The sequence below is a fragment of the Epinephelus fuscoguttatus genome, linkage group LG8 (assembly GCF_011397635.1).
Source record: "Epinephelus fuscoguttatus linkage group LG8, E.fuscoguttatus.final_Chr_v1".
Classification (NCBI taxonomy): domain Eukaryota; kingdom Metazoa; phylum Chordata; class Actinopteri; order Perciformes; family Serranidae; genus Epinephelus; species Epinephelus fuscoguttatus.
Genome location: NC_064759.1, coordinates 20,268,154 through 20,284,814, shown reverse-complemented (window position 1 = coordinate 20,284,814; position 16,661 = coordinate 20,268,154). Strand labels below are relative to the sequence as shown.

At 39.1% G+C, this 16,661-nt stretch overlaps 1 protein-coding gene across 3 annotated transcripts; it reads left to right on the top strand.

The window, feature by feature from the left end:
• The first annotated feature begins 370 nt into the window (after window positions 1–370).
• Window positions 371–14,143, top strand: rhbdl2 (rhomboid, veinlet-like 2 (Drosophila)). 3 transcript variants are annotated; one of them, XM_049584396.1, is made up of 8 exons: window positions 371–417; window positions 1,602–1,822; window positions 4,500–4,743; window positions 6,799–6,947; window positions 9,028–9,140; window positions 9,340–9,440; window positions 11,573–11,776; window positions 12,416–14,143. In XM_049584396.1, the coding sequence occupies exons 3-8, from the start codon at window positions 4,513–4,515 to the stop codon at window positions 12,593–12,595; spliced, it is 978 nt and encodes a 325-aa protein (XP_049440353.1). In that variant the 5' UTR covers window positions 371–417; window positions 1,602–1,822; window positions 4,500–4,512; the 3' UTR covers window positions 12,596–14,143. The 3 variants fall into 3 exon arrangements, with proteins under 3 accessions (XP_049440353.1, XP_049440354.1, XP_049440355.1); XM_049584397.1 differs by having other exon boundaries at window positions 417–435; XM_049584398.1 differs by lacking the exon at window positions 371–417 and having other exon boundaries at window positions 1,403–1,822; window positions 11,573–11,633; window positions 11,715–11,776.
• The last annotated feature ends 2,518 nt before the right edge of the window (window positions 14,144–16,661 follow it).

Below are 16,661 nucleotides of genomic sequence, written 5' to 3'. Positions count from 1 at the left end.
TTGCCACACGAAAATATTATGATACTATGCTGTATCAATTGTCTCTTCCCCCGCCCTGATGTATAGCTCAAAAAGGTGATAGATGGAAAATAATTTTTGATCATCCAGTAACATTTGACGTTTTTAAAGGTAGGGTCTGGAGGATTTTCCAGTTGCTGTTTGTAAACACACATTCAAATTCAGCCCCTTCTATCAGGCTAAACTCTCCCGGGTGTATGGAGCCAGAGGTATGGAAGAAGGCTTCACAGAAGAGGTTCAGGCAAGGATCGCGTTGGTGCACGCTCGGACACGCTCAGGCACGGCACCTGCGCTCTCTCATTGGCTGGGGAAATATCCGCCCAGAAGTGGTCCGAGCTCACAAAAACATCAAAATACAGTTAAAGGACAGGAGCTCTGCAAACAGAATCGCCACCACACGTGAGTAGAAGCCCATAGGTGATGATTAAGCAGGATTTCATTTGTATAAGTCTATATTTTGTTTTGTTTGAAAATCCTCCAGATCCTACCTTTAAGTAACAATGCTAAATCTTGTCTTTTTTTAAAAAAAAATCATTGTATTTAAATTCACATTGTGGATATCCTTGGGTGTGAACTCTTGTTATTTATTTATTTTAACAGCTTGCCATTTTATAAACAAAAAAGATTAATCAGAACAAAATTGGTGTTTTTGTGAAGGACCAGCTTCATTAATATAATGTCTTAAAATGTATTAACCTCAAATAATTCTGATTAATAATAATAATAATAATAATAATAATTCATTTTATTTTAGGTGCCTTTCAGAACACTCAAGGACACCTTACAAGACACAGTAAAAAAAATTATATACAATAAAAGTTAACATAATGACTAGGAAAAAAATCAGAATTATAAATATTAGGTATAAAATCGTCATAATAAAATCATCATCATCAAATTAAAAACATTAAGTAAAAGTGTATTTATGAAATGAGAACATCATCCACTGTCAGTGTCAGAGGGCTGCACGACCTGCTGGTGACTCAAGTGATGGAAATGTACAGAAATCTGAAAAATACCTTTTGATTTTGAGTGAATGGGAGATTGTATATAGACGTACAGTGTTTTATTTGCCTGCAACCCATTTAATGATCCATCCCATTGTTCTTAGTTCTGGACTCTATTCCCACCTTGTGGTGAATAGGAGGTAATGCAGCATTAATAATAAAGCAGCTTTAACCTGAGTGCTCTTTGATGAATTAGACTCTGTATAATCTATTTGAATATATGGCACCATGGATCAAAGATGGTCGCCTTTATTGCCCTTTTCCCGGGCTGTGTGGGTGGAGGGAGGAGGGAGGTATGTGTGTGTGCGTTAGCGAAGCTGGATAATGTGAGATAACACGACGGTGACGTCACTGATCCCAGGTGTGGCACGGTGAAACAGGTAGGCTGTTGATGTCGCGCGCAGGGCTGCAGCCATCTGTACTCACTGCTGTTTCTGTAAAACTGTCCTGTGTCTGAGAGGAAGAGGGGGGCATCTGAGGGTTGTTTGCACTGAGGAAGGAAGCAGGAAAAGCAATGAAATGTCTATAATTAACTCCAAGTGCTCCTTCTTCTGTTTTTTTCCCCGGATCTCACAGTGACGTTTGGGTTGAAGAAGGGACTCCGCGGTGTGTGTGAAGACATGGAGGAGTGGTGCTGAAAGCGTCATTGTTGGGTATATTTTTAACTCCAGTACAGTATATGAACTTATGCACTCCTCAGCTCTCACACTGAGCTTTTTGGATTAGTTTAGCCGGATCAATATTTATGCGTTTGGGACCGTCTGGAGCCATCTGCACTCTTCCTGGTGGAGGTTTAGGTGAGTACAGACCAAGGTGAGGGTAAAAGAAATATGTGAGAAAACTTTACAATGGAGAGGAGCATTGACTAGATTTTATTTTTAGGTTGAAAGGAATAGTTTGGGATCAGTAGCCCACAAAATCTGAGTATCAGCAACGCCCAGTAAACAGGAAATGCTAATTATCAGGCTGCTGCAGTTACTGTAAAAGACTACTGTACACTACTGTAACTGTGTCAGCTTCTGTACAGCCAGGGAATATTATAAAATATGGAAGTTAAACTAGGTTATTTCTTGTTTATATTTGCTTTTAAATTCTGCTTTTTGCACATTTTATTTACTAAGAGTTGTTCTAAAGCAAGATCTTACTGAAGGAGTGTATTTAATTACACCTGAAACACACTTATTTTATAGTGTGGATGTTACAGGTCATACAAGCAGCACAAACTGGACATTTAGGAGTCATTTTAAACAAGCATTCAGTCAAACAAAGACTGTCAATTGAATGACATTATCAGGGAGAAGGAGGCAACTGAAGTCTTTAAACATCTATAGATTTAAGGGGCTTACAAATACAAAGGTTATTTAGATAGATGGGAAAAGACACGTGGCCTGACTCAAAACAATGACAGCTCTCTTTTCTTATCTCCTCAAAAATGCCTTTTCTTCTTCTGTGTATTGGTTGTGTTGTACGTGACCACCACCTGCATACACTGAGCTCCACCTCTAAATGTGTGGAACAAAAGAGAAATGAAGGTAATACGATGAACAATTTGCATTAATAGTGAAGGAAAAAGAGGAAGAATATGATTGTAGATACCTTTTTAGTTTATACAAATGACCAGAGGTAGGTAGTAACTAGTTACATTTACTCAGTTACATTTACTTGAGTAGCTTTTTGGATAAATTGTACTTTTCAGAGTAGTTTTAATGCAAAATACTTTTTACTTTTACTTGAGTTATATTGTTTTAAAGCAACAATACTCTTGCTTGAGTACAATATTTGGCTACTCTACCCACCTCTGAGTACATAATTACATATATACAGTATATATAAGAATATATTTGTGTTTCTTGTGCCTTGATTTATGTTATGTTTGCAAAGATTTCATTTATTTTTATTTTAGTTAAAGGGGTATTGTTTAAAATACATGAATTTGCAGATTATTATTTTTGATTGATTACGTTCATGTTCTTATTTTACAAATAAATCATTAGTTACTCAACAGTTACTCAGTACTTGAGTAGTTTTTTCACCAAATACTCTTTTACTCTTGCTCAAGTAATTATTTGGATGACTACTTTTTACTTTTACTTGAGTAATATTGTTCTAAAGTATCAGTACTCTTACTTGAGTACAATATTTGGCTACTCTATCCACCTCTGCAAATTACATTTAGTGGCTACAGTGTTCTTCTTTCCAATTATGTATGTTTTTAAAATACAGATACAGATGTGTTGATTTTAATTTTGTTGTCAGATAAAGCTGCAACAGTTAGTCAGTTATTCCAGTATAGTCAGTCAACAGAAAACTTCTTTCAAGGGAAAGGGGGGGGGCAAAGGGCTGCATATCATCACCAAGCCAGGTGAGCTAGTGGGCGCCCCATGCTTTTCCAGCTTCTCAAATGTCACGCTTTTCTTTGTTGTGCATGATAGTAAACTGAATATCTTTAGGTTAGGACAAAACGAGACATCTGAGGACAAAATCTTTGGCTGTGAGAATTAGAACTGGATTTTTTAATTTTTTTTTTTTTTTTTACTATTTTCTGATAGATAAAATGATTAATCCATACTGAAAATGGTCACAGGTTTAGCTCTAGCTGTTCTGCCCACCTGTAGGACAAAGGTTTGTGAGGAATAGGCCTGTGATAACACATATATGAATTCATGGTGATTAACTTCTCTTAACTTCTAGGCACTTTAAAACATGAAAGAAGTAATCAGTGTCTTTGAGGTGAGCAATACAGATGAAATCACAGTATGTGTAATTTAATGCTAACAGAGGTGCCAGTTTTTTGGGTACACCCAGCTAAAACGAATGCAGCCTAATTCAGCACGCCTCTTAGTAAATCCTACCATCATGAAGGTTGTAATGTTCCGTTTTTCTTGAAGCTGTTTTAAAGAGATGTTGATTCAACTTTATGGTTAATCTTGGAGGTGGTAATTTGTGGTACGGTTGTTGAGTCAGTCTCCCCCTCACTCTCCGCCTCAAAAAACCCTCAAAACACACCTCTTCAAAACTGCCTACAACCTCTAAAATCAGTGTACTTTGCCCTTTCTGCCTATCTCTCTGTCTATCTTCCTATGGGTTATTTGGATTACTTTTGTTTTTCTCTGTAAAGCATCTTTGAGTATCTTGATAAGCGCTATATACATCCAATGTATTATTATTTTTATTATTGTTATACTATATCTCTGTATCTCCCTGTTTGATGCACTACAATTCAACAGCATCACAAACTACAGCCTCTAAAATGACCAAACTTTCAAGGTATGGCCAAAAAATTTGTGGAAATTCAATTGAGAAATTATTAACTAACTGTATAACTTGCAACACTGCCCACAGTGACCCAGTACACTCAGAGGTATTACAGTGGTTGCTACCATGGCATAAAATCTGCATTGGGAGGCAAATGTTTATCATCTCAACGTATAAATCATGATTTCAACCCCAAACTGTGTTTAATCTGCTGTTCAGGACTGACACAGTGATGGAGGACATTGACATCGAGCAGCAGGAACCGCTTCCTGTCGACCGAGATGGGAGACCGCTCAGGAACGCAGGGGACGAGCCTGACAGTAGCAGAAAGATGGGATGTTGTGAGAAGTTCCAGCACTCTGTCTCCAAATGGATGCTTCCAGCAGACGTCCGCAGCAAGTACCTGGAACGGGCCAACTGCTGCCCGCCCCCCATCTTCATCATCCTCATCAGTATTGCAGAGGTAACCCTTTGCCCTGACTGTACACACCATACTGCATGAGCACTGGGGCGATCAGTATGGATTCTGTGATGTAATTCAGCATGCAGCCTACATTCGGCTTATATGCTGCCAGCGTGTTAATTACTGTATAGATCTGCTGTGATTGTATTAAGTAGAGCGGATACTGAGCTGACGTTATAGAAGCCTGGGTGGGACATTTTTAAATCATGACACTTAATGACACGTCAATGAAAACAGTTGTTTCCATGAATTGTAGCTTCTAGGTTAGACCTGGTGAAGTTGATCCTGACTGGTGGAACTCAGAGATGCCTTTTCTGAATGTGTAAACAGGAAGCCAGTGCGTCTTATTGACTTTCAGATTCAGGTAAATAAATGTGGAATGTGGAGGATCAGTGGGTGATTTGTTGAAACAGGAAGAGGGGGGATGCTGTTGCCGTGTTTTGCCCCCCAGACTACAGCTTTGAAGGGAGGTATACTGTCTTTTATTACAATGTAAAGCCACTAGGAATGTGTTTAAGATCGACTGACTCCTCCCATATCTGGTGACATTTCAAATCATAATCTTGATTTGGACAACTGAAACAAGTTCATGCAAACAGTTTTGAAAGCACAGTGGAGTTGATGTCGTCCAGTCTTTAAAAATAACTTTATGTAATATTACCTTAGAGTAATGAAAACAAAACAGTGAATCTCTTTAGTTATTTAACCTGTTTCTGCTGTTTATTTAACAATTATGAATACAGGAAAGTACAGTCCTCCATATTTTGTCAGACACCACTGCTTTCCCAAGCCTTTTTCCCCCAAGTGTCTTAATTGATTTTAAAAACAATAATCAAAGACATACACATACACACATTTCAGCATGTGTGTATATACACATCCACAAATATGTAAAAGACACACGAACAAAACCTTGGTACAACGGCTGAAGTTTTAACACACATATATTCTAACCACACTCCAACTGTATGAATAAGAAAAATAAATAAAAGAAATTCGATAAAAATAAAATTCAATTTAATTTAATAAAATTCAATACAAATTAAAATAAATTAAAGTAATGAATTAAAATAAAATAAAAAATACACTTCAATTTAAGTACACATTATATTTATGTATAAATTTTTGACAAAAATGAACAAAAAACTTTTTTTTTCTTTTTTTTCTTTTTTTTTTGGACAGATTTGGACTCAGGAGAGGTACATTTAAAGCATATCCCTCGCTGCTTCCATCATGTGGGTTAAGTCTTTCCTCTCTAGATAACACATGAATGAACCCTAGATGTTGTGAAAGACTGATTGATTCCCCCTGATAGCATATGCATTTTTCTTTTCTAAGTGCAGAGTTGGTGATAATTCAGAAATCCATTTACCCACACTCAGCCCTCCAACTTCCTTCCGTGAAAGAGCTATAACTCTTTTAGCCAGTAACAGGCCCATTTCTAAAAAAAAATTGATTGATCCCAGTGGATGCCTTAGGTTGTTTAGTTTCACAGGATACCACTACTCTCGTGTTAGCTTAAAAACTGGGCGTGCCACAGCTTCTTAAAGTCAGTAATATTGGCCTCCAATAGTATCAGAACGGCTGCTGTTTACTTTCATTTTTTATCACTGTTTTGCCTCTTCATACTTGGTGATGAATAGCTCAATCGTTCAGCTCACACATGCCCAGTGTCAGTGCATTTAAATGTCTGTGAATCCTCTTATTTGGGGGAGGAGGCACTTTTATTTACCCGTGAGAAGATGGTCTGAGGGGTAGTGTTCTTTCTCAGCGTGCCATCTCTTCACATTCCCACAGATGCAAGCATTGAGTTGTCTGAGCTGTGATGAACGATCACACTGGGGGATTTTCTGCGGTCGGTTAAGCACACTTCAACATCTGTATTTCTGACTCAATCTTTATTTTCTCGGCTGTTTGGGATTTAGCTTCAACCCCCACACCTGCTGCTGCTGCTGCTAACAACAACATAAAGGCAGATAAAAGTAAAATTATTTGATATTTTTAAAGCTGGTATTTAAACACTAACTTGTGTGTGTATCTTCTGTTCCTCATCAGCTGGCAGTGTTTATCTACTACGCTGTGTGGAAGCCTCAGAAGCAGTGGGTGACCCTGGAGGAAGGCATCTGGAAGAGTCGCCTCACATACAAGCCTGAGTGCAGGCAGCAAGCATGGCGCTTTATCTCCTACATGTTTGTCCACGCTGGGTAAGCACCGGCTGTCCTTTTTAGATACTTTAATTACATGTGCAGGGCTTGAGTCACTGTGGGTAGTGGACAAATACCCGCAGTCACTTGAAGCTCATAATGATGTGGGTTTGTTGCTGCTGTCAGGTGTTGATTAAATCCTTTTGTCATATGAAGGTGTAATATTTGAGACTGCAGGTTGTAACCACTGCACCTCTTCATACATTGCAGCATTCCTGCGTTTGGTTTTTGTCGTCATGATTGTGACACTTCCTCCTTCATTACTTCATATTAACAGTTACAAAGAGGAGCACTGGAAAATCATGTGATGTGGCGAGCAAACATTCTCAGAAACCATGAGTACATCATGAGCACAGAAGCCACAGGAACACAGGAAAACCAAAAATCATGACTTCACGGAAGAACGTTGGAAAAAAAGATTAGGAAAGAGAAACAGCGGTCACAGTCACTCGCCAACACTAACTGAAACACACCTAACAGGATGTTTGCTTTAAGGATAAGGCTGGTGATGTTCTACGTTGTTCTTACTGTCAACAAGTCCCATGAAAAGACGAAAACCAACAACTGATTGGTTATACGTCGTGCTGTGGACCCAAAATACATTAAAAATACGTAACAGATTTGCGTCAGTCTCATGTCAGAAATAGTCACTGGTGCACAGGGTGACCAGATCCCAGCAGACCAAATGTGAGTATGTTTGTGTGGGACAACGTGGGAAATGTCACCAATGCTGAGAGATGGTGCACTCAACTACTGTGTTTAAACACCTGAAAGTCACTAACTTTTTTGGTGAGGGTAACATTTCAGTTTTATAGTATCAAAGGTGACTATTGTGTGGACTAAACATATTCTAAAACTGTGGCAGATATATTGGAAATGTGTTACTTTAGTTTATAGACAGAGGAATCAGCCACATTTTGATTTAAGATTTGAACGTTTGTGATGAGTCATGGTAGCTGTAGTAGATGGCAGCTATCCAACGCACATACACACCTAGCACACAGTCTGTATACAAGTAGGTTTTGTAAAAGTGAAGCCATAAGTGTTTCTCTGCATCTTCAGCATTAACTCTCCAACCAGCAGCTGCATGTTGTATGTCCAGTAAAACACAGGACACAGAGTAGTAAGGATCATGTGGCACAGACACTCCATGAGTGTGTTTGACCAACAGTCAAATGATAAGCTTATCATCTCACTGCGACACGGTTCAGTACCATCACCTGACTGTTTTATCTCATGTCATTTCCGCATTCTTGTGTCTGATATTGTGGCTTGTGATGTAGTGGTTAACAACCCACCTCTCCTGCATGTAGCTGGACATAGCTGGACGTAGCTGTGTGTCTGTAGCTATTCTTTTTTTTTGTTACTTTTGTAGTATGCCACAAAGTATGAGCTTAAGTAGAAGAGCGTCTGCCCTGCAGTGGTTTGACCTTTGTAAACTAGAGCTGATCAAAATGTGGGACGTTGTCTCCATATGTGTGACACGGGACAAGAGATAAAAATGCTGTGCAGTCCCTCATAAAGTGGGACATTGTGTCACCCTACTGGCTACATCAAACGTGTTCTAATTTACAGCTGAAAATAGTTCCTGTTTGAGTAACGTTTGTGAAAACATACAGTGCCCAGCTGTTCTAATATTACTGAACAATTTTTATTAATAGATTACATATTTTGGGGTTCCCAGTAGCTCAGAAGGTACGGCAGGCGCCCCACGTACAAAGGCAGTGTCCTTGCTGCAGCGGCCATGTGTACGACTCCAGCACAAGGCCTTATGCTCCATGTTACTTCCCCTCTCTCTCCTCCTTTCAAGCTTCAAAAACTATCCTGTCATTAGAGGCAAAAAAGCCCCAATAAATGATCTTTAGAAAATATAATAATAAAATAAAATGATGAAGTGCCACAGACTCAGACATGGGATTTGTTTACAATAATAAAACTACAGAGAAGCAGCGGTCTTACCCTTTAAAACACCTACATTGCTCTAAAAACTACACATCAACACCTGGAGGGCTACAGGTGTTTCTAATATTCTGTCCACCCTCCTATATCTCCTACTCATTCCCCACCTCTCTCTGTGTAGTGTGGAGCACATCGTGGGCAACCTGGTGATGCAGCTGCTGGTGGGCATCCCGCTGGAGCTGGTTCACAAAGGCTTTGAAGTGGGAATGGTTTACCTGGCCGGCGTCCTGGCAGGTCAGCATCACCTGTTTTTGTTCCACATACAGTAAATGTGGGTCTGCTGTTACACAAGCAGCTTACAGTACAGTACAGTAAGCTAGCTGGATTTGTTGAGTGTTTGTGCAGACAGATGTCCAACACAAACTGGACTCTGAAGTTTGTTTTTCCTGTTTGTGTTGGAGCGAGTGATGGTAATGCTTGTGTTTCCCCTCAGGATCGTTGGCCAGCTCCATCTTTGATCCTCTCAGTGCTTTGGTGGGAGCGTCTGGGGGTGTGTATGCTCTGATAGGAGGCTACTTTATGAACGCAGTGGTGGTGAGTTTACATACAGTTCAGAGTTGGTATGAACAACAGCGTTTCAGTCTCAAGTGTTTACTGTGTTGTTTATGTGTGAGAAGAGATTGTCCACAGCTCAGTGTTTTAGAATGTGATGTTTGTGATGTATATTTTGAACCCAAACTTTTGGAGAACAGACAAGACTACAGAAGAGTGTGTGTTCAGTACCAGCTCACATGTTAATGGTTTCTTTATATGTGATTGAACTGCAGAGCACACATTCAGTCCCATAGTATTTTTGTTTTGAAGCATATTGCTCCAGAATTACTGTCGCTTTTCTGCTTTGTGAAGCCTTAACTGTTTTTTTGCTAGGCAGTAATTGTAATATATATTTAGGTATGCTCAAAATGTCCCCCTGGATATATTGGTAAAAACTGAAAAGAAAAGAAAAATGCCATGAAAGGAAACCACACACCACTGTCCAAAATTGTCCTTCGCAAATGTAATTATAAAATTGCCATTATTATTATTATTACTGGTTCTAGTATTGTGGTTGTTTGTAGGGGTATAAATCATGACACAATATAATATTGATTCTTTGGAGAATGATAAAATATTTGCAGATATCATAAAGTCTGCCACGATATGATTCTGATTTGAATCAATTCAGGGGCCTGTGATCGATAAGAGATGATGCTATTTGCCCTTTTAACATAACTGTTTACTAAAGACACTGCTGACCCTTTGGTTTTTGCCTTTGACCTTAAAAGATAAAAACAGCAGATTAATAATGTAAATAATAGTAACTGCTTAAGTGCAGTAAAGGTTAAATTGACTCCACCAGCACTCATAACACTCATAATTTTAACCCAAACCATGATCTTTTTCTTGAAAACTTCAGGTCTGTCTGGCTTAAAGCCCTTCAGGCAAACTTCTCCCAACAGCCATAACACATGGATTAATGAAAAGATCATTTAACAAAAAAACAAACAAACAAACAAAAAAATTCGGCTGAACGATAACTGCCAAGGTTCATGGTCACCTTTATTAGCTCAAGCACAAATTAGCCCAGTAGCTAGCAGACTTTCCTCTACTCATACCTCAACAAGTTACATGTATTATTTATACTTTATCTTACTCACCGGTGTTTAAAGTCACTGCATTTCCTAACAGAACAGGACAGTTTAATTTCAGCCCGCATGCACGTTTTTTCAGCTTAACTTTGGTGAGACAAAGCAGCTAATATCACTGTAGCAGAGTGAGATGCCAGACAGGCAGGTAGATCTTGTTTCCTGAGTTTCCTGAGTATCCTGAGTTATCTCATAACAGCGTTGTTTACATACCCCATGTGCTTTATCTGTTGACCATATATTCTTTGAAATCCCAAAATGTTTTTCACTGTGGTGATTTATTCCTGAGTAAATAACGTCACCCTCATTGTCTTTTTCCTGGCTGCTTGTCCTTATGTGTCTGCCACTGTTTGATGGTGACGCACAATTTCAAAATAAAGGCGTTTTCTGAAGATGATAATATGGATTGCTGTTTTCACTTTGCATTGATGATACTGGATCATTGATTATTGAAACAATACATCGATCATGATTGATGGATCGTTACACCTGTAGTAGTTTGTGCAAGTGTGGTACCCCAGCAGAGGCTGTAGCTCGACTGCTGTGGGAAGGTACCATCAATGTCAAACACTGTAGTGCCTCTAAAGCCCTGTTTCCACCAAACACTTCCGGTGTGCAACCCGTCAGACATGGTACCTAGACCCTGGTGTTTCCACTGCAAACAGTCCTCTTAAATGTGGGAGGGGTTGTTGTCACTCACTGCTCCGTCCAGCACTCTGGACTGCACTGTATTTCCTCATTACCAGTGACACAGGTGGAAGTCTGCACCTCTTTTATCGTCCACGGAACGAGGCTGCACGCCAACATTTTCAGAGCAAATTGATTAATTGATTAAAACTCAAGCTAAGATCTTTGTTTCAAAATGCTCTGAAATGGTCCGTTTAGCTGTTTTACTGGGGAAATTCTCCCCAGAATCCAGGTGTTGATTGAAAATGGCCCCTGTCAGTGTTACATATGTGTTTACAGCCCTGATTTTCAGGCTTATTTGAGGGGAGAATATCAGTATTGTTCTTTACAGCTGATGACTCTTACAATTTACAGAATTTCCGAGAGATGATCCCTGTCCTTGGAGTATTTCGTATCCTCGCCATAGTGATATTTGGTATGTTATCCTGCATGTTTCCAGCCTATTTTGTCATTTTTCTAACTGCTGTAATCACACTTAAAATACTTTTTTCTCCAGTTGCCACAGATTTTGGATTTGCCTTCTACAGAAGATTTGTCAGCGACGATGCTGGCATGAAGGTATGCTGCTTTCCCTTCCCCTGTACAGCCCAGGACTTTACTAGAATAAAAAAAACCTTGCTAGACATTTTCAGATAAGCCTCAGGAGTGATCCCGCTGATCCAGCTAACCTCCCCCAAGCTGACAGTGTTTGGTGATGGATTTAATCTGCTTGTGGCTACAGGCAAGATCAGTAGTTCGTGTTGGGACTTGATTATTTTTCCAGACAAATACCTCTCTGCATGGGCAGATACTAATGGACAAAGAACGGAAACTAACACACTTTTCCCGCAACCTGCTTCTTTATTTTAAATCAGTATTCCACATGGTGAGAAATGGTGACCTTGTCTTTTGATTCTATAGTTTCTCTTCCAAAGAATAAAACAACAGAAGGCATTCTTCCTGTTGTTCTCTCTCTTCAAAGAAGCTTGTTGCCTCTCCACCTGATCACTGCAGACTCTAAAAACCTGATTTCTTATTCCCTCCCCCACCTTTTCAGCGTCCTTCTTTTTCCCCTACTCTTTGCTTTGGTTGTTAAACTGGTCCTTCAGGTTTTTAGGGTGTGAGGTCGGATGACAGCAGTCAAGGGTCTTTATCCAATTTAATTTCGCCCCACAGGCTTACTCTGAAACCTGACTTTACCTTCTCTCCTCCTCCCAGGTGTCCTTTGTGGCTCACTTTGCAGGGATCGTGGCCGGTATGACCATCGGCTACGTCTTCTTTAGCGCTTACAACAAGAAGCTGCTCAAAGACCCACGCTTCTGGCTGTGTATACTGGGATATGTAGCCTTTGTGATCTTCGCTGTGGTCTTCAACATCTTCCTGACCCCAGCAACATAAGAACATGAAGCTGCACCAACCCTTTATTTGTTTTTAAGTTAACACGAAATGCCTTAATGTCACACTACTCAGGAAGCTGTATTTTACTGATGTTGTTCAGAGGAAAGTTGCAGGGAGTTTGTAAATGTAGTGCAAAGGGTGTTTTTTTTAAAATTATTTTTCTATCAGATTTTCCTTTTTAGAGCTGAATGTGTGCGCTCAAGGGGAAGGGTGCTTCCTGCTGTTCATGTGTAGTATTGCAGAAGGCATATTTTGCACTAAAGACAATGGTGAGCAAAACGTGCCTTTAAAAAGTGAGTAAATTAGAACTGAATTAAATGTTTATGTACTTTTTTTAATATGTTGTCATTGATATTTGTAGTTTTTTTGATGTGAGATCTCTTTGTGCTTGTCATCAGGATATTACTGAACACACTGGTCCTATGTCATATCATTTTTCTTTAAAAGTAAATAATGCTCAGGCTGTTAAATCATCAAGGACTCTTATGGACTCTCAGTATTCATAAAATGTGCCTTAAACATGGTGACATCACTACATTAAACACTAAATTTGACGAGTCTCAGGTAAACATGGGATATTTTTAAAAAATCCTGGTGTTGCTCCTGACGTCTGTAAGGAAAACAGCTGGTTTACCAACAGGCCGTGGCTTAATGCCAAGCTATTGTTTCAGTCACATCCTGTTGACCAGACACGGCCAATTACACACGAGTTACAGATCTCTGTCGGTCATGCTCGTTGTTTTTTAACCTTGGAAATAGAAAACTTAGGCTTCAAACATCAACACCCAGCTTTTAAAACGTCATTTACTATAGTGAAAATAAACAGTGGTTGGTATTGTACAATACTCCCACTTAACTTGAGGGAAACTGTTGAACGTTAAGTGGAAGTTACAGCTTTCAGACGGTACATTTTCTGTTTCATGAGCATGGAAATGGAAAAACTAAACTTGTGGTGTGAGCAGAGGGCATTGGGTACATGTTGAATTTAGAAACAGATGTTATGTTTGTACTTTTATCTAAAACCACAGGTAAATTACAACCAAAGACACCTCCTACACCTGGCTTTTGCATTTCCACGGCTCAGTGTTTAAAGTATTTTATTAAAACCTGATGTTTTTTTTGATGAATTTGATGTCAAATTGAATCTTCTGTAGAAACAGGACAAGATTATTGATTTTGTCTGATGAATGTGAACAGAATTAACACTAAAAACTACATTTTCACTGGTTGGTCTTCCAACTCATTGTCAATTAGCAGATAACATAGTGTGTGTATAGCAGTCTAATGTTTGATGTTGTGCAGACTCTGCTACATATATTTGATTGTACCCGTATGGCAGTGACAGCTTTTTATAGTATGGAAAGTTCCATAGTTTCCAAACAGCTCATCAATATAACTTAGTGCATCAATATTCAATTACCATGAGCTTGTTTGCCTTGACCCTGAAACAGTGGGAAATGGTATGTTGCCCTCTCTAGCACAGCAATCGAAAAAAAATCTGATGTCACAGGACAGAACTGCTGAAACATTAAAATCTGCCAGATTTCACCTTTTTTTTATATCTTAAAATCAATATTTGCTGCCAGGCGGTCACTGCTGTAGTGTTTCATGTTCACTTAATGAGGATCTTGCTTTAAAATACTGGAAATAAAACTGGGTTTCTTAATTTGGTTTGGCAAGGACCAAACGTCTTAAAAATGACAGAAACAGTGGCATCATTTCTGGTGAACATTTTACAAGTTACCTTATCATATGTTAATTCTTTTAGACCACAAATACTCGACTTTTGCCAATAAGATAGTCAGAAGTGACACAAATTATAAAGATCATCTCCAGCAATATTTTAAGACATAAAACATATAAAACAATCTGTCTGATCTGGTTTCTTCACACATACACATTAAGTCATGCAAAATCATGCATGTAGGCAGATGCCTTAAAGAGACAGTTCACCCCAAAGTTAAAAATACATATTTTTCCTCTTCACTGTAGTGCTTTTTATGAGCTTCGATTGTTTTGGTGTGAGTTGCAGAGTGCTGGAGATATCGGCTGTAGAGATGTCTGCCTTCTCTCCAATATGATAGAACTAGATGGCACTCGGCTTGTGGTGCTCAAAGCGCCAAAAAAGTACATTTGATAAACTCAACAGCAATGTCTCTTTCCAGAAATCATGACCCAGTTACTCAAGATAATCTACATGTAGGAACTATTTCCTTTCTACCAAACTGCACTTACCAACTGTATCATTGTGCATCTCTTCATGGACGAGAGGCTCATGCTTGTGACAGCACAAGATATAAACATTAATCGTCCTCCTCGGCTAGAGCGGGATTTATACTTGTGTGTCAGCTCTCTGCAGAGCATATGCCATAACCTACACACATGGCCTATGCTGTGTGGTGGTGTGTCTGTGTCACTCTGCAGTACACCAAACAGCAGTTGGCGTTGGGGTTTCTGTGAAGTGCTTTAAAGTTTAGCTGATTCAAAACACACATTAAACATGGCTTAATAGAGACAATTTTAAACACAAGTTCACAAATTGGCTTTACTGAAACTTGCAGACCTATGGCATTTTACAGTGTATAAATTTGCCTAGCGGCTAGTAGACTTTTACTCTACTCATATGACGCCAAGGACAACAGCAACATTTAACAAAGGTAACGTTACAAAAAAATTCATAAGGTTCACTAACAAAACAACTGTATTACACTAAAAACATTTTCCAAACAAATACAACATGCTAATGTTATTAGCACAAGCCTATGGCATTTTACATTGTATAAATTAGCCTAGTGATGAGCTCAGATTTCCTCCGCTCATATGAAACCTAGATCCTGGAGTATAAATTCCTGAAGGATAAATGACACACAAGACTTAAAATGTTATTTTATGGAGGCTTTATTGTCTTCACAACCTCTGCAAATTAAAGCTTCATTTCCACTGAGCGAAATGGTTCCAGCTTACAAAAATAGACAGGAGGTCTGCGTCACCGCGACACGTAGTTATATTTCTGGGGAGGTGCACGTCAGGCTACAGTGTAGGGTACTGTGTAGGCTCTCAATCAATGCAGAGCCGGAGGTACAGCATTGATTTGACGAAGAAGTATGAATCCCACTTAAGCTGTCACGTTAGCTAGCTCAGTGGTGCTAAGTGAGCTTGCTAGCTAGAAAGAAAATAGTTTTTGCATGAAACTGCTCACAACAAGGTCTGTGGATTATCTTGAGTAACCAGGTTACGACTTCTGGAAAGAGACATTGCTGTTGAATTTTTCAGATGTAGTTTTGGGCGCTTTGAACATCACAAGCTGAGTGCCATCTAGTTCCATTATATCTGAGAGACAGCCGACATCCCTACAGCCGACATCTCCAACACTTTGCAACTCACACCAAAACAAATCTAGACTGATAAATAGCACTACAGGTCGGAATTTTTTTTTTTTTTTTTTTTAATTTGGGCTCATCCGTCCCTTTAAACTCATAAGAAATTTAAGGTGAGCACAAAGACACTTTCCTTCTTGCACATACATCCTTCTGCACAGAGAATATCAAACATTCAAGTGAATATGTCTCGTATCCTTTATGACAGCTTACAAAGTTTGGTAATTTATTGTCAAAATACGTTCATATAGCTACTGTGTATGTACTGTAAGTGTGATGTATACTGTACATACATCACCTATTTGAATTTCTGGCAATTCATCTTCTCTCAAATATTTTATTGATAATAAAATTTAAAAACTTTTTCAGGTTGCAGACATAAAATTCCACCTAAATGATTTTTTTTCCCATTCTGAATCAATGAATTCTGTTGACAGACAGTCAGCCAGGGGACGCCCTTTGGAGGGGTGACGTACAAGTGAACATTGATTTTTTTTCTTAAGAGGAAATGACACTATGATTTCTAGGATTTTCCCAGTATGTTGCCCGAGTGTAACCCTCTGCGCCCCTAATGTTTTCGTACCAGACTGGTTTGAATCAATCCTGCTCTGCTGGGCAGAATGAGATGTTTGAGATCAGAAGTGAAAAGCTTCATATTCACAGACAATTGATAAACATCTGAGCTGAGC

What these genes read in the sequence shown, in the direction of transcription:
- rhbdl2 (XM_049584396.1), top strand. Translation starts at nt 4,513, where the DNA reads ATGGAGGACATTGACATCGAGCAGCAGGAACCGCTTCCTGTCGACCGA. An exon ending in ACTTTATGAACGCAGTGGTG is followed by an intron (nt 9,441 to 11,572) that starts GTGAGTTTACAT and finishes TACAATTTACAG; the next exon opens with AATTTCCGAGAGATGATCCC. An exon ending in GCGACGATGCTGGCATGAAG is followed by an intron (nt 11,777 to 12,415) that starts GTATGCTGCTTT and finishes TCCTCCTCCCAG; the next exon opens with GTGTCCTTTGTGGCTCACTT.